Below are 24,485 nucleotides of genomic sequence, written 5' to 3' on the forward strand. Positions count from 1 at the left end.
GGGCTCAGTCGAACACCCCTATGTCTGCCATCTTGAGACCATTATTGTCACTGTTGTGGTGACCAGGCTCTGTCTTCAGCCACTTCTTAGAACTACTTTCTTTCGGCGTAGTAGATCCACCTCGCAAAATTTTAGCTAGACAGACTTCGGTGGATAAAACCAAGGTATAATTTAGTCAGGGAACGATAGGTCTTAGTTAGGATTAATACAAATAACAAGTTCCTATACAAATACCCGACGTAAAGAAAATCATATAAAGAAGAACTTACAAGTTTACTCCAACTCATTGTAGACGTCGTCTGGTTAAGATTGTTAAAGACAATCCTCTCATTGCGAGACGACATATCTGCATTTAATTAACCCTGCCAATATGTGCTCTGAAAAAAAAATTTTTTTACTTAAACTGTTCTCCAGCAGCAAAAAAAAAAAAAGAAAAAATTGGCTGACTGAAAATTCTCTCTCTCTCTCTCTCTCTCTCTCTCTCTCTCTCTCTCTCTCTCTCTCTCTCTCTCTCTCTCTCTCATATATCCCAGTAAGCCTAATCGAGTGTGCATGACCCTCTTCAAAGAAAGAAGGGCCGACACCGGGACAATTAATTTAATTAAACCAAATAAAAGCAACACCTCTGTCCCACAAATAGATGAGGACAAGTTAAAGCTTAATTACAGTGATAAACTGTCGATCACGAGTGAGACCTGTTACCCATACCTAAGCAAAACAGTAGCTTTTCACCCTCTGAAAGAAGAAAGGGTTTAACGCTGGGTACTGGGACCAGCCGCTCACGAGGATCTTTAAAGAAAAAGCAACCAAATTTACTCTATTCCACAGTGCCAGTAGCCTAATTTGCAGCACTGTCATCAACTGAATAAGCTTACTTCTCTCTCTCTCTCTCTCTTTTATTTTCCTCTTTACTCTCATTCACTTGTTACACTTTGCTGTGGTAGAGTGCCTTTCCTCCCATATAGCCTAGTTGGACTCAAGTAAAGGGTTCCTAGGAACACATTGGCACCATAGTGCAATCAAGCAACTAGGAAATAAATAAAACCAAACAAAAGGGAACACAGAAGAGAAAGTCCTTCTGGTACCTAGCCTGCACCAGTGCCTAAGGATACTGAGTGCCACCAGTGTGACCTTTACATGGCACACCCAACCAAAGTGCCACCTTTTGAAAGGGTTTCACGTCACTGACGGGACACTTCCTCGCTGCCCAAGTATGCCCAGGCGACCCAGTTAGACGCCCTTCCCCAACAGAACCAGACAGCAGAGACTTATAAAGCCTTCCTGGATCTGGGGACGGCGGCAGGTCTCACAGGCTCAGAATTTACCACCTGGGTCAAGGAGCAAGTGAACGACTTGGCCAAGCGGGAGAAGGAAGAAAGACTCGAACAGCGGAATTACGAAGCCGAACAGAGGGCGTATGAAGCCAAGCAGAGGAGGTATGAAGAAGACAGAGAAGAAAGGAGATGACAGCATGAGTTACCCTGCAAGGAAAGTGAGCTAGCCCTCAAGGAGAAGGAGCTCATGCTGGAAAGAGCAAAAATGGAGAATACCGAAGGTATGGCTAGACAGCAAGCCTCCAGCCCTACATCTGCTGCCGCAAATGCTCCAATTTCGAGCAACAATTCCCTCATCCCCAAGTGGACTGAGGACGAGCCGGAAGCATGGCTGGAGGAAATCGAGGCTCTCTTCAATAACTACAGGACCACAGAGACGGAGAGAGCCTTAATACTAGCCAAGCATATGGAGGGAAAAGCCAAGGCAGCGCTTCGCTCACTGGAGAAGAGCCAGAGAGGCAACATGGTGGAAGTTCGTAGAGTCATTACGAAGGCCTACGAAATAACCCCAGAGAAATGGAGACAGCGGTTCCGAGGTTTTGCCAAGGAAGTCAGCTGGTCCTGGACCAAATGGGCCTGTCACAAGACCCAGTCTGGTACCCGCTGGTTCGACTCCTTGGCCTGCGCGACGTTTGAGGATCTTTTTCAATCGGACCATGCTAGAACACCTTTACCAATGTGTGCCTGGGCCCCTTACTGTATATCTTAACGATAAGCAGCCCACCATACTTATGGAAGCCTGCCGCATGGCCGATTCGTGGGAAACTTTTAACCAGTCTCACAGCACCTCTCAGAAGCGCATCGTTCCGCCGGCCTACCTCTCGAACTCCACTCACCCGAAGAATGGACTGCCGAGCAAGCCTACATGCACCCACTGTAAGAAGGTGGGGCACACTGAAGCTGAGTGCCGATATAAACTAGGCACTAATAAGCAGCCTACTACTACCAGCCAGAACTCCTCTCCCGATTCATCCGCTCAGCCCTCTCCTCCAACAGTTACTGCAGGCCACCGAGCCCATCCAAGAGGCCCGTGCAAATCCTGTGGTGCTGCCAGCCACTACAATGCTGGATCTCCAGCCTGTCCACATCATGTCCAAACCACAAAATTCATCAACCTCATTAGCACCTCATTTTCTGGGGCCAGTCTGCACAAGATCCTTTACCCCGAGAGATTGGAAACCCAGTCCATCTTGGTGGCCCCTCTTCTGAGCAATAGCCTGCCCGTGACCCTTCCAGTCACAGTAGACACTGCGGCAGACATTAGCCTGATCGCCAGGGCCCAAGTGACAGCCGGTGCCATGGTTGACGAAAAAACCCATTGGGAAATGGAGTGGATAGAGGGCCACACCGTTACCATTCCCACAGTCAAGCTCCAGGTTACGACACCTTGGGGCACGCTACCCCACCGCCTTGGCATGGTGGGTGGAATTCGGCCCAGAGTGGACTTCCTGTTGGGACGGGACCTTCTCTGGGGAAGCCATTCACCAACGCCACTTTGCAGCCACGCTACCTCCTCTACGGAGGCCCCGTCTGTAGAACCCGATAAGGACAAAACCCCACCTTCCGCCCACTGAAGTGGTCAGCGGAAGGGGCCCACCGAACCATTCTAGGCCTAGCCCTCTCCCAGTGCGAAGGGCTGGCAAAGAGGTCCTCCTCTCCCGAAGAGACATTCAGGAGAGCAGCAGTACTGCTGCAGGACGTGCAAGCAGACAGGCCACTCCACAAATTGGGAGGGCTGTCCAAGTAAGCAACGCCCAGCGGATGCCTCCAAACAAGACTCTCGGAGAGGCTACAATCTCCAGCTGGGGCAGGAATCTCTGCCGCAGCCACTTTTAAGTCATCTGCGAGGTCTCGTACCTCCAGACCCCTTGTCAGGCATGCCTAACCCTCAACTACTGCCAGTGCCACTTGCGAGCACTGAGCAGTGCCATGCTCCGTCTGTCACGGACGTTGAGCTATCACTCGAAAAGGCCCCTATGCTGGGTCTAAATCATGAGGCGAATCCTCCTCTGGGAGATTCAGGATTCCCCACACCTTTGATCATCGCAACCGGAGAGCCTCCAGCACCCAACACTTCTTCACCAACTCTGTCCCCAGAGGATGAACCCCTGGAGGATCAAATTGTTACACCTTCTCTGGGAGACCAGGAACTGGCCTCCTCGGACGCAGAAGTCGAGATCACTCTCGCTCCGGTTGTCGCAGCAGCTGGAGTAGGGAGCCCTCCTGTAGCTCATGAAGTTGCCCCTGACTTCATGCCCGCTAGCCCTTCTGGCCTGTCCCAAGAGTTGGTGCCCTCATCACCTCCTAGGCCTGATACTGATAGGCCTTGGAGGAACCCGAAGAAGGGGCGGAAGAGAGCCCAGTAGTTGCCGAGCCATAAGCTCATGCTGGCACTGGTGCCCCATCGGCACAGTGCCCTACCACCTTAGAGTGATCCTGGCCCCTTGCCCAGAGGAGGTAGCCAGTGTGATCTCTTTTCTCGCACATAGCCTAGACCACATTAAGTACTGTCATTAAATTAGTAGCCTTGTTCCTTCCACTTACCACCGAGCTGCAGTAATCACGTAAGTAGTGTAACTAACATCAGATAATCTTAAATATTGTGAAAAGAGCCACTAAGCTCATGACACGCATGGCCTAAGACCTCAGTGAGGCAAACATTTATCATATGAGGCAAACCTCATGAATTAACTGGTAATTACTAATTGTATTAAACACAAAAACCTTTGTAATTTAGTTAGAACATTATCTCTTATGTTGGTGCTACAGTCAGGTTAGGTTAGGTTAGGCTAGGGAATACCATAGAATGTACCAGTAGGCTAGGTCTAAAACATCACAATTATAGGAGGTAGCATGTAATAACCGTAAGCACCTTCCAGTACTGTTAGAATTAGGTAAAGTAATGATTGTAGCTCATATCCTATCTAGGGTTAGGTAGTTCCATAGCTAGGTAGGCTACACAGGACTATCTGCTCAGGGGAGAAGAGTAACCTAATAGAGGCGAACAGCTTACTTAGTATAGACCTTCACGCCCAAAAAGGGAGCGAAGGCCCTCTTAAGGGGGTAGCTTTTATAAACATTCTGCTGTTCCCCCCCATGCAGTTTATTGTAGGAAAACACGAACAACGACAGGGAACGTCTTTGTCCCACATGTAAACCAGGCAATTCAAATATAACGATCATAGTAGAGACAGACGGCGTCCTCACGTAGGCAGAGATAGGGTGTGTAGTTAAAAAAAAAAAAAGTATGCCTGTGTGGCATTAGGGACCTAACCCGTAGAGATGGTTTTCGCTCAGTAATCTCTAGTAACGGTGGTCTTAAGCTGTCTTTCCCTTTACCCTATGCATTCGGCGATGTCTTTGTCAAGGTCGGATTTGCCTGGGGCGTAGTGTACAGATGCGGCCATCCACCTTGCGGGATCAGAGCGAGGTCAGAGAGATTCATGCCGTGAGCGAGAGAGCACGCCGTGTTCAGGATGGAACGGTGTCCTTCGTCCCCCTACCCCCTTCTTGTTCCTTCGTCTATATTTATTAGTGAACTGGGGAAGACTGCTCTTATCAAGACTTTCGAGCGTCCGTTGTATGCGCAAACAACTCGGCGTCCAAGGTAAGTCCAATTCTTGTTCAAGCTTCATTGATTGACTAATAACTTTTCCTGTATTTCCAGTTTTCTTGTTCCATTCTCCAGCCACCACCTAGATGCTTTTACGAAGTCTAGATTAAGTGTAATTTTTGATTGTTTAGCATCCTCCACTATTCCAGTGAAGCAACTAGGAATTAGGAAGGTTGAGCAAGTTATTTCAAATTCTTTATGCAGCCTTGTGTCTCGAATCCATTGTTCAGAAGAGCCGTTGTGTTTTTAATACTACATTGATGAGTAGAGATTGACTGCGTCCGAAGTCAGGCGACATTTATCGTAATTTCCTTAGTTAACGGCATATTCTTTTAGTTGAGGTTAATTTCCCTCGACTGGTGGTGACCTTGATTGTTTAAACAGCTGTCTTTGAGGTTAATTTGTAGCTTCATTGACAGGTTACATGTGTATTCTTGGCATGCAGGACCTTATAAAAATTACGTAAATCAGGTAATAAACTCATCAGCCAAGCCCTCACACGTAACAATACATATATATATATATATATATATATATATATATATATATATATATATATATATACAGTATCCAAATAATGATATATATATACACATATGTATATGTAGAATCTACTGGTCACTTTGCCTAGAGAAACATATGTAATTGTAATATGTGAATATAACATGAATGATATGTACAATATATATAATTAATAGCATATATATAGGGGTATGGTGGCTATATAGGATGAAACATATAATACGGAAATACAGATAAAGTTATTAGTCAATATATATATATGAACAAGAATATATATATATATGAATATATATATTTATATATATATACATATATGACACATATCGATCTTGATATAGCATCTTATATATATATATCATATAATTATATATATATATAGATATATATAGCACAGTATATATATACAAAGATATATATCCAGCATATATATAATATATATATATATATATATATATATATATATACCGGTATATATATATCCCATCTATACATATATATATATTTATATATGTACATTGTAATTGACAAAGCCCTTCATAATGCTAGGTTTTTGTATATGCTCTCAGCTAAAGAAGTCAAGTTCCTAGAGATTATTGAGTGAAAGATCTTTTTGTTTAGGGTGATGAAATGCCAGTTGCAATTTTTCACAAGGAGGCAGGTTGGCAACAGTTATATCCCCTGTGATTATGGTGACTCTGTCTCACGATGATCAAAGTTATTTTGAATTGCCTTGGATCTTACCTGGTGGACAGAGACATTCCAAAAAAGCGTGAATCTGAGGAATTATTAATAGGGCATAAATACCTATTACAATTCCAACAGCATATAATTATATATATATATATATATATATATATATATATATATATATATATATATATATATATATATATATATATATATATATATATATATATATATATATATATATATATATATATATATATATATATATATATATATATATATATAGTTTTTATATATAACATATCATTTAATGTTATTTTTATATACATATTATATATATAAATATAAATACATAAATATATATATATATATATATATATATATATATATATATATATATATATATATATATATTCTATATTAGCATATAATACTATATAGATCTACCTGGATCCAAATATATATAGTTTATATATATAATATATAAAAACGATATATATACATAACTAACTGCAACTTTTATATTTTATACATGGATATGATTTATATATTCCTTCATCATATATTAAGTTTTGGACTGACATACACTTACAATTGTATTATCTTCTATTAGGGTGATAAAATTTCAAATGAAATCAAAGTTATAGATAAGGTCACCAAAATTTAAAAGCTCAGCCTTTCTTATTGTATTTGCTTATATCTTTTCTAAAATAAGCGAGAATAATTTCAAAGTATAACTACAGTCGACTGATGGAATTCCATTTGTAAATTCAAGAGTATGTTGCATCCAGAAGTTTAAAGAATGGTCCACGGGAGAAAAAGTTGTCCTTTGACACCATTGGTTCCCTTTGCTGTACTAGTATTTCCATTTGCATCCCAAGAGACCTCGAAAGAAAAATAAAGAGAAGAAAACCACGTGTTCAAAACCTCCTGAATTGAAACACGTTGCTGTCCCGAGCGTAGCGAATCCATAATCCACCAGGTGGAATGGTTCCCCATCAGCAGTTTTGAGAAGAAAGTGGCGTCCGGGTGAGGAATGATCCATGACGCAACAAATAAATAGACATGTTCCGTGATAACAGCGGAAAAACCGAGGGGAAAGACCACAGGTGATAACAGAAGGAAAACGGAAGAGGAAAGAATCCCATAAGGCTCAGGGACTTTATAAAACAAAAGGGAATAATGGCGCTGTTCGGCGTATCTGCGGCGATAAGGGGGTTCTCATTTAACCATCTTTGCTTCAAAAGACATTTCTGGGCCCGGCGTTGAAATATGGATCATGTTTTTCATTTCGTTATTCTGATTCCCGTTTATCATCATTGCCACGATTTGACAACAGATTTTATTTAGAAAATAAGCAAATTTACGTACCATATTCACGGTCTTTCTCAGGACACTACAAAATCGTCAACCACAGTTATGAACGTTAGGTGCTGATTAACATTATTATTATTGATAATATTGTTAACTGAAACTCTGAAAAGACTGACAAACCAAACTTTTCCTTTTTATTCATGGGTTATATTTTCCTGTTTTCCTTCATCATCTATGAAGGTATGGGGGTTTATATACTTATATCTAAATATGATCTTCTGTCAGTTGGATAAAATATCAGATGAAATCAAGTTATTACAGGGCCATCTGCTTCTATTTTTTTTTCTTTTTCATTATTAAGCGGAAACAAGTTCAAATATAACTTTAGTGGCAATGAAAAATCCATTTGTATTAAAAGTGCGTTTAATACAGAACTTTATTAAATGCCCAGATTCGATGAGAAATAAAAATTTTTTTTTTCATCATTGCTTCCCTCGCTATATTTCAGTTGCATCCCAAAACAGCCTCAAAAGGAAAATAAAAGATAAAAAAAAAAAAAACGCCATGTCCAACACCTCGTGAATTGAATTCCACGTTGCTGTCGCGAGCGTATTCCGGAATCCATAATCCACCAGGTGGAATGGTTCCCCATCAGCAGTTTTGAGTCGTAAAAGTGACTCCGGGTGAGGACGCTTCCACGACGCGAGGACAAATAAATAGACGTCTCCGAGATAACAGCGGGAAAACCGAGGAGGGAAAGAGGCTCTCCGTAATAACAGAAGATAAACGGAAGAGGGAAAGAATCCCATAAGGCTCTGGAGACTTTATAGAACAAAATCCCATAATGGCGTTGTTCGTCGTATCTGCGGCGATAAGGTGGGATTCCACGCAGTACCCATCTCTGCTCCGACAGACATTTCATGGTCCAGGTATGGAAATGGAATGCGTTTTGAATATATATTCTAATTACGCTTAGCGTTATATAGTGATTTAGTTTATATACATATAAACATCAATCTGTGTGTATATATATATAGATATATATATATATATATATATATATATATATATATATATATATATATATATATATATATATATATAGTTATATATAACAATGACATATATAAGGTGAACTGAATTGAATTGAATATAGAATTTAGGAAAAGGTCAAGCACTTGATATATCATTATATAAACTGAAATACAGTATAATATATATATATATATAACAAGATAAATATATAGTTATATATAATAAAATGTTATTATATATAAATATATGGAATAAAGAGAATATGAAAGGATACAGCAAAAGGAACGATAGGTATATATATATATATATATATGTAAAGAACCTACTATAATATACATGCATATGAGGACCCTCAGATGAATGCTGTGTGTTAAATGACTATTTATACACGAAAATCCAAGGCACTATATGAATAGGCTTTTAATCCATCGACTCCCCAAGAACAGTGACAAATAGGGTCGATGTTCCCTCCATCGACTGAGTCAATGTTTGTAATATCGATGTTTTTACCATCAATGTTTTTAGCATCGAATCTAGTAGAAACTTTACATGTCATCAAAGATAATTAGGAACATCAAATTACAAATGGAAAACAAACACCGAAATAATTATTTTTCATTATTTGTTAACTTGAATTCATGTAAATCATAAAGGATTTGATCGGGAATGTCATTTGTTTAACAAAACAGGGGAATGGGAATGAAGGAAATGGACAAGAACGGGGAAAGGAATTAAGGGAAGGAGATAATCTACATTGAAGGTAAAAAAATTGATCTGCAGGAATGTTTGTAAAACAGGGATTCTAATAAGGGAAAGGGTTTTAAATGAGGGGAAGGAGAAATTTTTTATAGGGAAATGAAGGAAGAAAAAAGGAGGCAAAGGGTATTAGGGACCTTCATAAAAGGGAAGGTTTTTTCTTTTGTTTTAAAGGGAAAAGGGGAAATTAGGGGAAAGGGAATAAAGAAAAGGCAATGACAAAATTTATTTGGGAATTAAGGGAAGGGCAAATGAGGGAACAGGAATGAAGGGAGGGGGAAAGGAGGGGAAGGGGAATTCCTCTTTTTTCCTTCCAAACAGGGGGAAAGGATTCCTTTTTGGGGGATTTAAAGGAACGGGGAAATGGACAGGGAAAGTATGAATTATAATCTCTTCACAAGTCAGAAGGAGGGGGATAATTTTCTACTTACCAATCTGGGAAGGTTCTTTGAAAGGAGGGGAAGATTTATTTTGCTTTCTTCATTCATTCAGGGGAAGGGGTTTGATTTATTTAAAAGGATTTAGGAGGGAAGGGTGAGGGTGTAAAGTCAGGGAAGGAATGAAATAGGGAAGGGCATCTCTTTCGGGGAAGTGGAATGAAGTCGGGGTAAAGGAGGGGAAGGGAATGAAGGGAAGATATAAAGGAGGGGGTCCAGGGGATTAAACTGCTTATAAAATGAGGGAAGGGAATGAAGGGAAGAGTTATTCTGAAGGGGGGGAAACTTATTTTCAATCTGGGGAAAGGATCTTTTCAGAAGGAAGGGGAAAACTGGGAGATGGGAATGAAGCCGCCCTCAGGGAAGGGGACTGCTGGGGAAGGAGGAGGGGAAGGGGAAAGGAAAGGGAGGGAGAAAGGAGGGAAGGGAAAGGACAGGAAGGAGAAGGGGGATGGGAAGTCTGGCGCTGTTGTAGAGCGAACAACTACAGGCGTCGGTGTCTCGCATCATACTGGCGACCTGATGAGGGTTTGCCCCTAATGCAGCTGCATTGTTACCTGTACAGATATGCCTACCGGATAACGAGAAACCTTTATAGCTTGGTCGAATGGTTTTTTTTTTTTTTTTGTAAAGACTGGTGCAGGTTGCCACGCACCTGCCCCTGCCTCAGGCTGGGCCTGGCTCATGCAGTTTCTTTCTCTCTCTCTCTCTCTCTCTCTCTCTTTATCTTTATCATCGTATTTTTCTTCAGGTGGCTCCTCTTTCTCTCAGAAAAAGACGTTCATCTTTATCATCTTGAGAGCCTTGGATTATTTTTTTATCTCTCTCTCTCTGCTCTCTCGCTCTGTACAAAAATTGGAACTCTTTCTTATTTCTATTTTCTTCTTTCTTTTAGTTATGATCTATGATCATATTTTTCTCTCTCTTTTCCTCTCTCTCTCTCTCTCTCTCTCTCTCTCTCTCTCTCTCTCTCTCTCTCTCTCTTTCATCTTTATCATCGTATTTTCTTTCTTTATTATTTCTTTTAATTCTCTCTCTCTCTCTCTCTGAATAATCAACCTGATTTCACGCGTATAACATACGACTAGCGAGTGAATTATAGCTAGAAGTGTTCGTGAACTGTCAGTGATAAGATTAAGTCAGATTAGCGCGAAAAAATTGTAGACTAAAAGTGTTTTTCGAGTGAAAATATTATAAAATTAAGCATCATGGAGGTGTCTAGCAACAGCAGCAACAGCAACAGCGGCAGACGATGGAGGAATTTAGCAACCCTCGCAGATTTCCAATATGATGAATTGGCAACAGGGAACTGGGGTTTCTTATCGTTGAGATCAACAGTAACTCCAATCAAAAAGAAGCAAAAGCATTCACAGACATAGTGAAAGGATATGACCCTTCAAACTGGAACAAGTCAGCAGAAAACATCTTGAAAATAACTGAAGGAGTACCAAGGAAAGTCAAGTGATCAAGAAACTTATAAAGAAAATTTACATCAATCAACACATTCCATCAAAGAAAATGAATAAGGTGAATTTGGTTAATATACTGATAGATGTAATAGGAAAAAGAATGCCTAAAACATGCAATCTATGTAATGTGTGGTATAGCATTGTAAATCCACAAAACCTGATCAGGAAATGCAGTGCATGCCATGTTCCAACGCATCCTACATGTGCAGAAGTACAGCAAAATAAAAAAAGGACACAAAAATATTTTGCTCAACATGTCTAGTATGGATAGACAATGTTATTAAGTCAAGACTTAATGTACAGATAGTTGAGGATGATGAAACTGAAGATGAAGAAAAGGAAAATGAAAAGAAGAAAATAAGATTTGAAGAGATAGAAAACAGTAATGAAAGCAAAGAACAGGATAAGAGTATGGATGCAGAGAATCTCATAGACTCTACATATGAGGCAATACAAAAGCATACATACGTAGAAATAAATTATGAAATGACAACACAAAAAAAAAAAAAAGAGGCTGTACCCTGATATACATATTGAAGGGAATGAGCAAAAAAAAAAGAAAAGAAAGACATAGTCTGCACTCTTTTGAAAAGAGGAAATTGCAGATTCGGTGAAAGATGTCATACAAACATCCCAAAATATGTCACAATTATGAAATTTATGGCAAATGTGCGTATCTAGATGGTTATGAGGTTGAATGCAGCGATCTACATCCAAAAATATGCAAAAATCTGAAAGAAGGAAAAGATTGCAAATTCAACAATAAATGTAGATATATGCATCCTGTCGCCATGAAGAACGAAAATCAAAATCAAATACATATAAAAAATCAAAGTAAAATGAAACAAACAAAGGAAAGAATAAAGACCATTTGATGAAAGAAAAAGCAAGCCGGCACCATGTTATGAAATGTCAGCACCAAGATATGAGGCTTCAGCACCTAGGTACAATACAACAAAGCAATGTATCTATGATGCAAATGGATGCAGATATGGAGATAGGTGCAGATACAAACACAAAATGAATAATTATGAAGATGGAAGATCAACTATCTTGGAAAAGATGGATTTTTTAATGTCCGAAGTTATGGAAATGAAGAAAAGAACAACATATCAGAGCAGGAAAGAGACATGGGAAAATCCTTATTATTACCCTTATTAGATAATGGGGATAAAACACAAACCATCATAGTGATGAATGCACAGGGTCTAGTTTCGAGTAACTCAAAAAGAAAAATAGAGTTCTTAGAAGAACTAACCCAAACTGAAAAAATAGACATAATGAATATAAGTGAAACCTGGTACTCACAAGAGACTGGTAATGATGATCAGATAAAGGGTTTCCAAACTTATAGATCAGATAGAAAAAATAGGAATCAAGGGGGAACTGCGATATATGGGAGAGACACCAATCAAGGAAAAATCTGTGAGAAATATAGTAACACAGAATGTGAATTAATAGCAGTAGAATTTGAATCTGAAAAATTAGTAAACATTGTAATATACAGACCCCCGAATACTAAAGAGTTTGATATAATAATTGACAAATTGGATGATATATGTAGAAATCACAAAGACTGGACTATACTTCTATCCAGAGACTTTAACTTTCCTTTCGTAGAATGGAAAGAACGAATAGGAGACTGTGGTTGTATTTATACATATAAAAAAGAGAGTAATAGTAGCGCAGAAGATAAGAGGCAATTTGAAAAGTTATTAGATATGCTACTAGAACATAAGATTCAGCAAATAAATCACCTACCAACAAGAAAGGATAATATTTTAGATCTAGTATTTGTGAACGAGATGAACTTTGTTAAAGAAATAATAGTGTATAATACGAGTATTTCAGACCATAATGTCATAGAATTAACAGTCCGTTCCAAAACTATTGAAAACAGAGATAAGCAAGAGAAGAAAAAATGGGAAGGATATGGAAAATATAATTTTTATAGCAAAAATATAAATTGGTCAAAAATAAATGAAGGATTAAACAAAGACTGGGAAAACATATTCGTAAGTGATAATATACAGGTAAATACGGATATATTATATAAAATTTTAGAGGAAATAGTGGAAAAATATGTACCAAAGAAGAAAAGTAAACATCAGTTACACATACCAAGAGACAGAAGGATCTTGTTCCAGAAAATCAGAAGTGGAAAAAAGGTCTTGCAAAAGAAAAGAATGCATGGAAAGTGATTGAGCTAAAAAGTAAGATAGAAAATGCAGAACAAAAGATTATACAGTCAAAGGATAAAGAAAATCAAGACCTTGAAGAAAAGACCCTACAAAATATCAAACAAAACCCGGAAAATTTTTACTCATATGCAAAAAAGATGAAAAAAATAAGAGTAGAAATAGGCCCTCTAAGAATTGAAGGGCGATTAACAAATGAAAAAAAGGAAATATGTAACATATTAGCAGAAAGATATAAGAATGAATTCACACCTAGAATTGATAATGAAGATAATGATACAGAAATAAGAGATGAAAACGGTGAATATCTATCGGACATAGATATTACTGAAGCCGATATTGTGCAGGCTATTAATGAGATTAAAAATGGATCAGCAGCAGGACCTGATGGTGTTCCTGCCATTTTTTTAAAGAAAGTGGTTCATTCAATCGCAAAGCTGCTAGCAATATTATTAAGACAAAGTATAGATACAGGCAAGATTTATGATGAGCATAAATTAGTGTATATTACTCCAACTTTCAAGGTGGATCAAGACTAGAGGCAAGTAATTATAGGCCTGTGAGTCTGACATCTCATATTATGAAAGTTTACGAAAGGGTAATGAAAAAATATATAATGAAACACTTAACGAAAAATAGTTTGTTTAATACAGGACAACATGGTTTTGTACCCAGAAGAAGTACACAGACCCAACTGTTAGCTCACCACGAAAGCATATATAAAAATATGATAAACGAAAAAGATACAGATGTGGTTTACCTAGACTTTGCAAAAACTTTTGACAAGGTGGACCATAATATATTAACAAAAAAATAAGAAAACATAACATTGTGGATAAAGTTGGAAGATGGATAAAAGAATTTTTGCAAAACAGAAAACAGATAGTGATTGCTAACGATGAGAAATCGGATGAAGCTACGGTAATATCCGGTGTGCCATAAGGTACGGTGTTAGCTGCATTGCTGTTTGTGATTATGATTGCAGATATAGACAATAATGTTAAGGACTCGGTAGTGAGAAGTTTCGCGGATGACACAAGAATAAGTAGAGAGATTACTTGTGATGAAGATAGGAACTCGTGACAAAGAGACCTAAACAATGTATATAAATGGGAAGAGGTAAATAGGATGGTATTTAACTCTGATAAATTTTAATTAATAAACTATGGTGATAAAGAAGGAATGCTATATGCATATAAAGGTCCTAATAATGAGACAATCACAAATAAGGAAGCAGTTAAAGACCTTGGTGTGATGTTGGGTAGGAATATGTTAAACAATGACCAAATAGCAATAATATTGGCAAAATGCAAAGCAAAAATGGGAAGTTGTTCCGGCACTTCAAAACAAGAAAAGCCGAACACATGATTATGCTTTATAAAACGTACGTATGTAGTCCACTTGAATATTGTAATAAAATATGGTACCCACACTACCAAAAGGATATTGCACAAATAGAAAGTGTACAAAGGTCCTTTACAGCTAGAATAGAAGAAGTTAAGGACCTTGACTACTGGGAAAGCCTACAATTCTTAAATTTATATAGTCTTGAAAGAAGAAGAGAACGCTACATGATTATCCAGGCATGGAAACAGATAGAAGGAATTACTGAAAACATCATGGAGCTAAAAATATCAGAAAGAGCAAGCAGAGGTAGATTAATAGTGCCCAAAACGATACCAGGAAAACTAAGGAAAGCACACAGGACATTAATCCACCGAGCACCAGCATCAATAATGCAGCTTCTATTCAATGTGCTACCAGCTCATCTGAGAAACATATCAGGAGTGAGCGTAGACGTGTTTAAGAATAAACTAGACAAATATCTAAGATGCATCCCAGACCATCCAAGACTGGAAGATGCAAAATATACCGGAAGATGCATTAGCAATTCTCTGGTAGATATCAGAGGTGCCTCACACTGAGGGACCTGGGGCAACCCGAACGAACTGTAAGGTCTGCAAGGTAAGGTCTCTCTCCCTCACCTTTATCATCATATTTTCTCTCTCTCTCTTCTTTTAATTGTCTCTCTCTCTCTCTCTCTCTCTCTCTCTCTCTCTCAGTCTCTCTCTCTCTCTCTCTCTCTCTCTCTCTCATCTTTATCACCATATTTTCTCTCTCTCTCTCTCTCTCTCTCTCTCTCTCTCATCTTTATCATAGTATCTTCTGTCTCTATTATTTCTTTTAACTCTTGTAGGAGGCGCAAAAGAAACAAGCAGGTAAAAGTTACTGCTACTTTATTAAAGATCCAGGCAGTTTATATAGCGGCCGACTGGCGCCGGACCGCGGAAGACAATGACACTGAGCGTGACCTGAGGTCAAAACAATTAACAATAATATGCGGCGAACAAGTACAATTTACAATACAAAAACATACAGAACTTCAATATGGATACAGTCTTGATGCCTGTGAATAAAGAAACATACGATACATAATTTATGACAGTTGTACAAATACGTATAAAGTTGAAATGGTAGAAAATGTGTGACCTGGCACGTTTAGGCGTGACTAATTGAGTGTGAAGAAAATGGGAAGTCACCAAAGAAAACTTGCTCAGCAGAGACTTAATTAATGACGCCTTCGAAGCACTCCACTGACGTCGATGTGGTGACTTTACAAATACTCCCCCCCCAAGATGTGGGACACATCTGATTAATCTGTATATCTGCTGGGACGCTGAAGGGTGCCGTGGCTTCTTGAAGACAACGGAGGGGTCTCCCGTGCATGAGGCTGCTGGGCGGGCGGGCCTTTCCTGGGACGGCCGCGTGCCCGCCGTTTGCGGGGGCGTGGGCATGGTGGAGTGCGGCTGGGCAGGGAGGGTGCTGCGGCGGCGTCGGTGCTCTCCGTCAGGAAGGCGGGCTTTAAGCAGTCTATTGAAACCCAGTCATCTTTCCCAGGGAGTGCCAGCCGGAACGCCTTGCTATTCCGCTCCAGCACGCGGAAGGGGCCCCTGTTGGGCCTGGTCAGTGGTGGGCAGACGGCGTCAACTCTGACGAAGACGTGGGTGGCAGATGACAGCTCTGGCGGTGTGAAGATGGTTGACCTGCCGGTGTACGTGCGCCTGCAAGGGGCGAACTTGCCGGCCATGTCACGGAGCCTCTGCAGTGATGGGGTGTGGCGATCTTCTGTCACAAGCTCACCCGGGACCACAAGAGGTTCCTCGTAGGTTTGTTCGGCTGCAGACGGGGTGCCGTCGGCTCTGGGGGCCATTCTCAAACCGAGAAGGACCTACGGCAGCTGATGTTTCCAGTCCTCGGCGGTGCAGCAGGCCATGAGGGATGCCTTCAGGGACCTGTGGAACCGTTCGACCAGGCCATTGGCCGCCGGGTTGTACGCCGTGGTGGTGTGATCCGTGGTCCCCAGCAGTTGAGCCAGGGCGGACCATAATTTAGTTTGTGGTTAACTTTCATCATTAAAGTAAGAAGCTACCAATTTGTCTCCATTACGCCTTTCTGAGAGATATAATTACATTAATCTAATTCCTTTCGAAATAACAAACTCGTAAGCGGCTGACTACGAAGGAGATGCTGTGGACGACTGTTTCGTCAACTTAAAAGAAATGTGCAGGTAAGAAGGGAAACTAATATGTCGTGCACGACAATTGCCAGTTAGCTGGTAATATTATTTCTCCTACCTCTGGTCTATGTCAATGCCTTCCCTTAGGTCATGTCTAAAGACCATCTTTATGCGTATTTTCTCATTCTGTAACTTCTAGATTAAATGAAATTTGATCCGTCTTCACAGCCGTCTTGAAGTTCGCAATCTCAACATTCGTATTGTTATTATCTTTGTACTTCAGATGGAAGGATTATTCTTAGTCTTTTCTCTTTTCATTAATTTCCCCTTCAAAGGTAATGTTTGGAGATCTTGGTATATTTACCCATTGCTTATGTGATTAAAATAGCATAAAGGTGTCTTGCAGTCCTGTGGTGAAAGGAACTTGTCGATATATATATCTCCTGGATTGAACCTACGTAAGTACCATCAGATATTATTTAAGTGTTTGAATTTGCTAAGGTATATTTTATCCTTGGTAGGAAGAGTGAAAGGATTTAAGCAATTTTTCTTTTGGTGGTGTATAGTAGTAACAGCATGACTATGCAGGGATTCTAATATTAATGATGTATAGTAACAAAAGTGCGACTATCCAAGAAATAAAGATGAGAGAGAGAGAGAGAGAGAGAGAGAGAGAGAGAGAGAGAGAGAGAGAGAGAGAGAGAGAGAGAGAGAGAGAGAATTAAAAGGAGAGAAAGAAAATATGATGATAAAAATGAAAGAGAGAGAGAGAGAGAGAGAGAGAGAGAGAGAGAGAGTGTAAAGTCACCACATCGACATCAGCGGAGTGCTTCGAAGGCGTCATTAATTAAGTCTCCGCTGAGCAAGTTTTCTTTGGTGACTTCCCATTTTTTTCACACTCAATTAGTCACGCCTAAACGTGCCAGGTCACGCATTTTCTACCATTTCAACTTTATACGTATTTGTACAACTGTCATAAATTATGTATCGTATGTTTCTTTATTCACAGGCATCAAGACTGTATCCATACTGAAGTTCTGTATGTTTTTGTATTGTAAATTATACTTGTTCGCCGCATATTATTGTTAATTGTTTTGACCTCGGGTCACGCTCAATGTCATTGTCTTCCGCGGTCCGGCGCCAGTCGGCCGCTATATAAACTGCCTGGATCTGTAATAAAGTAGCAGTAACTTTTACCTGCTCGTTTCTTTTGCACCTCCTACAGTGGTGACCCCCCGGAGTATCCCGGAGCCATTAGCGGACTGACGCGGCGACTTAGTCTTGGCTCCAGGAATTCTCCAAAGCTCTTAGCGGCCTAAACACGGCGCTGTAACCAGCGTTTGAGCATGCTGACTCTCGTCGGCAAACCCCACCAGCGTCACTAGCGGACCCACACGGCGCACGAAAGTGCATTCTGACGCGAGTACCCCACTCCAGTAAGAGGGCAAAGGAGCGAGCATGGACGCGGGTATCCCCTCCTTCATGCAGTTAACCGCGGACTTCGAAGACTCGGAGGTCTACCTACCTCCCATCTCACCCGCACCCGTCACAGCACCGAGGCCCTCCCGCACCTCCACACCCACGCCAGCGCCCCGAACACTCCATGGCCCGGCAACACAATCGCGGGCCGCCCTCACCATACAGTTGCCACCTTTTATACAGGGGAACCCAACGATGTGGCTGCGTAGGGTCGAGAGCCACTTCAGGGTGGTGCACCTGACGGACGAAATCCTGCAGGCCGACACAGTGCTTAACACCCTTCCGGAGGACGTGTACAGAAAACTCGTCTCGTGGGTACCCAAGACACACACCCTCACATACAGCGCCACGAAGAAGTTCCTCCTCGAAACGTGCTCCCTATCTATCGCCGAAGCGGCCGCCCGTGCTATCGAACTCGCCGTCAACCCACGCCACGACCTCAGCGCAAGGGACACATGGAGCATGGTCGTGGATCTCCTGTCACTGCCAGATTTCGACGGCATGAAAAAGTGACAGGAAATAAGCTTCGCGGGGGAGATCCACCTTCGCCAGCTCCTCCCGGAGGTCCGCACCCAGATTGCTCACCCCTACACCATGCCGCTCGAGGACCTCATAGAAACAGCGCAACACCTCACAGACTCCGTGAAGGCTACACAGCGGCTAAAACCGCCCACACATTCGGTCAGCTCCGTCCAGCCGGAAGAAGAAGTGGAGCAGACCGTCAACGCCGATGCCAGGAGACGTCCACCGAACCACAACAGATGGAGTTCCCCGGGCTTCTGTCGCTACCACAAGTGGTTTGGAAAGGACGCCCGAAACTGCCTGCCGCCCTGCTCATTCGCCCGTTCAAAAAACGGGGGTGGCGGCGGCCAGCAGGACAAACCGCCATGGCAACCGAAAAACCCAGGGGCTCAGAACCAGTAGGTTTCTATGTCCGCGACACCGTCTCCGGCAGGATGATGCTGGTCGACACAGGGGCCTTTAAATCGATCTTCCCGGCATCCAGAGAGGACCGCAACCAGAAACCAGACCCGGCCGCCTTCCTGACGGCCGCCAACGGATCCCCCATCCTCTCCTACGGCACCAGGCCCCTGTCGATCTCCATCCTTGGCCAGAATTACTCCTGGGACTTCATCGTCGTGGACGTAGGAACCCCACTCCTGGGGGCCGACTTCCTGGCGCACTTTGGCCTGCTAGTCGACGTGAGGCGTAAGCGCCTCCTTGATACCGACTCCTGCCGGTCTCTCCCATTAACAGCGGGACCCAAACCCACCATCAGCGCCGTCGCCCTCCACCAGTATGCACACCTGCTGTTGGAGTTCCCTGAGGTGTTCAAGCCCGAACTTCGACAAGTCCCCGGGACCCCAGCCAAGCACGGCATATACCACCATATAACAACTAAAGGCCCCCCGACGCATGTGAAGTTCCGAAGGCTTCCCCCACAGCACCTTCAGGAGGCGAAAAAAGCATTTGCGGAGATGGAGCGAATGGGAATCTGCAGGAAGGCCTCCAGCCCGTGGTCCTCCCCCCTCCACATGGTGCAGAAACCAGACGGCTCCTGGAGACCTTGCGGCGACTACAGACGGCTCAACATTGCAACGGAGCCTGACCACTACCCTCTCACCAACATGCAGGACCTCACGGCCTCCTTTCACGGGGCCCAAGGTATTCACTAAATTGGACCTTCTTAAATCATATTTTCAGGTACCTGTCGCACCAGAGGACATACCAAAGACTGCCATCATCACACTGTTCGGGTCCTATGTGTTCGCCTTCTCCACCTTCGGATTGAGGAACGCCGGGGCGACCTTCCAGCGGCTCATGGACAGCATCCTCGGGGACCTAAAATTCTGCGTCTGCTACGTTGATGACATCCTCATATTTTCCAGGTCTCACAGTGAACACCAAAGGCACATGAGGGCAGTCCTGCGGCGCCTCCAAGAGAACGGCCTCGTCGTCCGTTTTGACAAATGCACCTTCGGCGTCCAGAAAGCAGAGTTCCTGGGTCACGAGGTATCTCCGGCAGGCGTCCGCCCACTCACATCAAAAGTAGCAGCCGTAACCAGGTTCCCGGCCCCCACCTCCGTCAAGGCCGTCCAGGAGTTCCTCGGGATGGTGAACTTCTACAGGCGGTTCATCCCTGGGATCACACACACCACGGCCCCCCTGACGGAAGTCCTCAAAGGCCAACCAAAGTCCCTGTCTTGGGGACCCAGCCAGCAGCAGGCCTTCTCCCTGACGAAGGCCGCCCTCGCCGAGGCAACTGCCTTGGCACACCAGGATCCCAAGGCCCCCCTCCAGCTAACGACGGATGCCAGTAACGTCGCCTGCGGTGCTGTCCTGGAGCAGGTCATCAACGGCGCCCCCCAGCCCATCGCCTTCTTCAGCAAGAAATTCAATCCCACAGAGACCCGCTACAGCACCTTCGACAGTGAACTCTGAGCGATGTACCGCGCAGTCCGGCACTTCAAGTTCCTCCTGGAGGGGACGCCCTTCACAATCTTCACGGACCACCAGCCACTGGTTCACGCCTTCACGAAACAAGGGGACGCATGGTCTTCCAGGCAGCAGCACCACCTCTCAGCCATAGCCGAATTCACCTGCTCCATCAGGTACCTCCCTGGCAGAAAAAATCCTGTAGCAGACGCCCTCTCCAGAGTCGAGTTGAACGCAGTGCAGCTTGGTGTAAATTACCAAGACCTCGCCAGAGAACAGGCCGCTGACCCAGAAACCCCAGCATACCGCACCGCCATCACGTCCCTTAAGTGGCGGGACGTGACCCTCGCCCCCGGAGGCCCAAGTCTACTCTGTGACATCAGTACGGGTCAGCCCCACCCTTTGGTTCCAGCCTCACGTCGCCGCCAGATATTCAACATAATTCACGGCCTCTCACATCCCTCTGGCAGACCTACGGCCAAACTGCTCTCAAAAAAGTTCGTCTGGCACGGGGTGCAAAAGGACGCCACATCCAGGGCGAAACAGTGTCTGCAGTGCCAGACCAGCAAGGTGGGTCGTCACACGCAGTCGGGGGTAGGCGAGTTCCAGCAGCCAGAGCGCCGCTTCGGCCACATTCATGTTGACGTCGTCGGGCCCCTTCCCCCATCAGGCGGATCCAGATACCTCCTGACGGTGGTAGACCGTTCGACAAGGAGGCCCGAAGCCACATCCATGCAAGAAGCCACCGCCAGCGCGTGCGCCGAGGCCCTGCCACCCACGTCTTCGTCAGAGTCGACGCCGTCCGCCCACCACTGACCCGGCCTTACAGGGGCCCCTTCCGCGTGCTGGAGCGGAATAGCAAGGCGGTCCGGCTGGCACTCCCTGGGAAAGACGACTGGGTTTCAATAGACCGCTTAAAGCCCGTCCCAGGAAAGGCCCGCCCGCCCAGCAGCCTCATGCGCGGGAGACCCCTCCGTTGTCTTCAAGAAGCCACGGCACCCTTCAGCATCCCAGCAGATATACAGATTAATCAGACGTGTCTCACGTCTTTGGGGGGGAGTATTTGTAAAGTCACCACATCGACGTCAGCGGAGTGCTTCGAAGGCGTCATTAATTAAGTCTCCGCTGAGCAAGTTTTCTTTGGTGACTTCCCATTTTCTTCACACTCAATTAGTCACGCCTAAACGTGCCAGGTCACGCATTTTCTACCATTTCAACTTTATACGTATTTGTACAACTGTCATAAATTATGTATCGTATGTTTCTTTTTCACAGGCATCAAGACTGTATCCATATTGAAGTTCTGTATGTTTTTGTATTGTAAATTGTACTTGTTCGCCGGATATTATTGTTAATTGTTTTGACCTCGGGTCACGCTCAGTGTCATTGTCTTCCACGGTCCGGCGCCAGTCGGCCACTATATAAACTGCCTGGATAGAAGCTGCATTATCGATGCTGGTGCGCGGTGGATTAATGTCCTGTGTGCTCTCCTTAGTTTTCCTGGTATCGTTTTGGGCACTATTAATCTACCTCTGCTTGCTCTTTCTGATATTTTTAGCTCCATGATGTTTTCAGTAATTCCTTCTATCTGTTTCCATGCCTGGATAATCATGTGGCGTTCTCTTCTTCTTTCAAGACTATATAAATTTAAGAATTGTAGTCTTTCCCAGTAGTCAAGGTCCTTAACTTCTTCTATTCTAGCTGTAAAGGACCTTTGTACACTTTCTATTTGTGCAATATCCTTTTGGTAGTGTGGGTACCATATTTTATTACAATATTCAAGTGGACTACGTACGTACGTTTTATAAAGCATAATCATGTGTTCGGCTTTTCTTGTTTTGAAGTGCCGGAACAACTTCCCATTTTTGCTTTGCATTTTGCCAATATTATTGCTATTTGGTCATTGTTTAACATATTCCTATCCAACATCACACCAAGGTCTTTAACTGCTTCCTTATTTGTGATTGTCTCATTATTAGGACCTTTATATCCATATAGCATTCCTTCTTTAAGTGTCAAGTTATGGGCAATAAAAATCGATACACAAACATAAAGAGAGAAAGATAGAAATAGGAAATAATTACCGTCTCTAATTAAAAGAGAATTATAGTAGCTAAGTGTTACATCACTGATATATTCTGCTTGTGATGATAATAATGCAGACAGAGACCTCACAGAGTTTTCTTCTAAGTGAATCTTTATTGTTATTATAGATTGCAGAACTAGAAACAGAGCTCGAGTCTTACAGACAGCTAAGCGAGTCGAAGAGAAGAGCTGCTGACCTCCTTAAACATCAGGTGAGTTTTGTCGAGATTCTTGTTAAGTAGTCAAGAAAAAGGACTTTTCAAAACAGTTGTATTCCAATCGGACACTCGTCCCAGATCTTAAATTAGTTTTATTAATGCATAGCCAAAATTGTGTCATTCCCAGTGATGTCCCTGTATCATGCAATCACTTTATTCCTTTTCCTATTAGATGTCAAATATTCAAATTTCAACGAGTAAGGTACCACCATGAACGGCATCTAAAACGCAATCTAGTAAAAGTCTGGGAAAAAGACAAAAAAAAAAACTAAACTAATTATGAATTTAATGCAAAACGAGGTCTCTTCGTTTACAATCGCAGAAAAAATGCTGAAACGCCAAGAGAGTTAAAGATTACTTTCGCTCGCTCTCTCTCTCTCTCTCTCTCTCTCTCTCTCTCTCTCTCTCTCTCTCTCTCTCTCTCTCTCTCTCTCAGAGAGAGAAAGGTGGGGGTCACAAATCTTCTTCAAACGCACGGCAATTCCTATGGAAGGCTGTTTATGATATTAAATTTGGTCCTCATTTGCTAAGTAATCCGAATGTTTAAACAAGCAATGGGGACCCGTATTCTAATTAAGACACTTCAGCGGTAATGGATTTTCTCTAATTATGATAATTATACTGTCTGTTACCATCAGTCATGGCTTAGTAATGATCATGCCCTGAGGTTTATTGCAAACATTGATAAATGTAATAATCAACTAAATATAAAGGCATTTTCATATGAAGGCATTTGGAGGTACTTCCTACCCAGTCCCTACTCTCATTGCCTAATCTAGCTTTGACCCTGGAACATGGTCATAACTGTACAGAAATCCCCTTGCTGGATTTTTCCAGCCTGATGTACTGGCGATTTCCAAGGTTTGAGTATGGAAGTGTGAGCAAATGATACCATCCCTGCATAAAAAAATAAATTTATTACAATTCAATCAATAATCAGCAACTAATTCCAAATAACAAATATGAATATAATAAAAGTAATACGAGTATAATAACTGATCACAATGCTAAATGATAATTTTAGGTCTACAGGTGGCACAGTTTGATTGCATGTCTCAACAATGTTCACATGATAAACGGGGTTAGACAATACAAAAGTACCTGTAACTCAAATAAATAACCGTTTACAAACTTTACAAAAACAAGTTTACAAAAACCAAAACGTCATAACACGTTACACAACATGATAGATTTACACAACATACAACTATATAAATGGCAGCACCATGGGAAATAAACGATTAATAATTACTCTGTATCTGGTAAAAATATTTAATAACCACAATGAAGAGTAACCTCCATAACCTGTAGTTATAGCCTTCTACTATTACATCTTGACAGAAGACTTTACATGTGCTTGCATGACGTCATGTTTTGCATGGGAA

The 24,485-nt window shown here is 42.4% G+C and overlaps 1 protein-coding gene across 3 annotated transcripts in view; it reads left to right on the plus strand.

Annotated features, from left to right (window-relative positions):
- The window catches only part of LOC136847041 (uncharacterized), a 213,801-nt gene that overhangs the window by 166,102 nt on the left and 23,214 nt on the right, over positions 1-24,485 (plus strand). For all 3 annotated transcript variants that reach the window (XM_067118275.1, XM_067118274.1, XM_067118277.1), the window contains exon 2: positions 23,011-23,094. In XM_067118275.1, coding sequence (XP_066974376.1) covers positions 23,011-23,094 — 84 coding nt within the window. The remainder of the gene's footprint in view (positions 1-23,010; positions 23,095-24,485) is intronic.

The sequence above is a fragment of the Macrobrachium rosenbergii genome, chromosome 16 (genome assembly GCF_040412425.1).
Source record: "Macrobrachium rosenbergii isolate ZJJX-2024 chromosome 16, ASM4041242v1, whole genome shotgun sequence".
In the NCBI taxonomy this organism is placed as follows: domain Eukaryota; kingdom Metazoa; phylum Arthropoda; class Malacostraca; order Decapoda; family Palaemonidae; genus Macrobrachium; species Macrobrachium rosenbergii.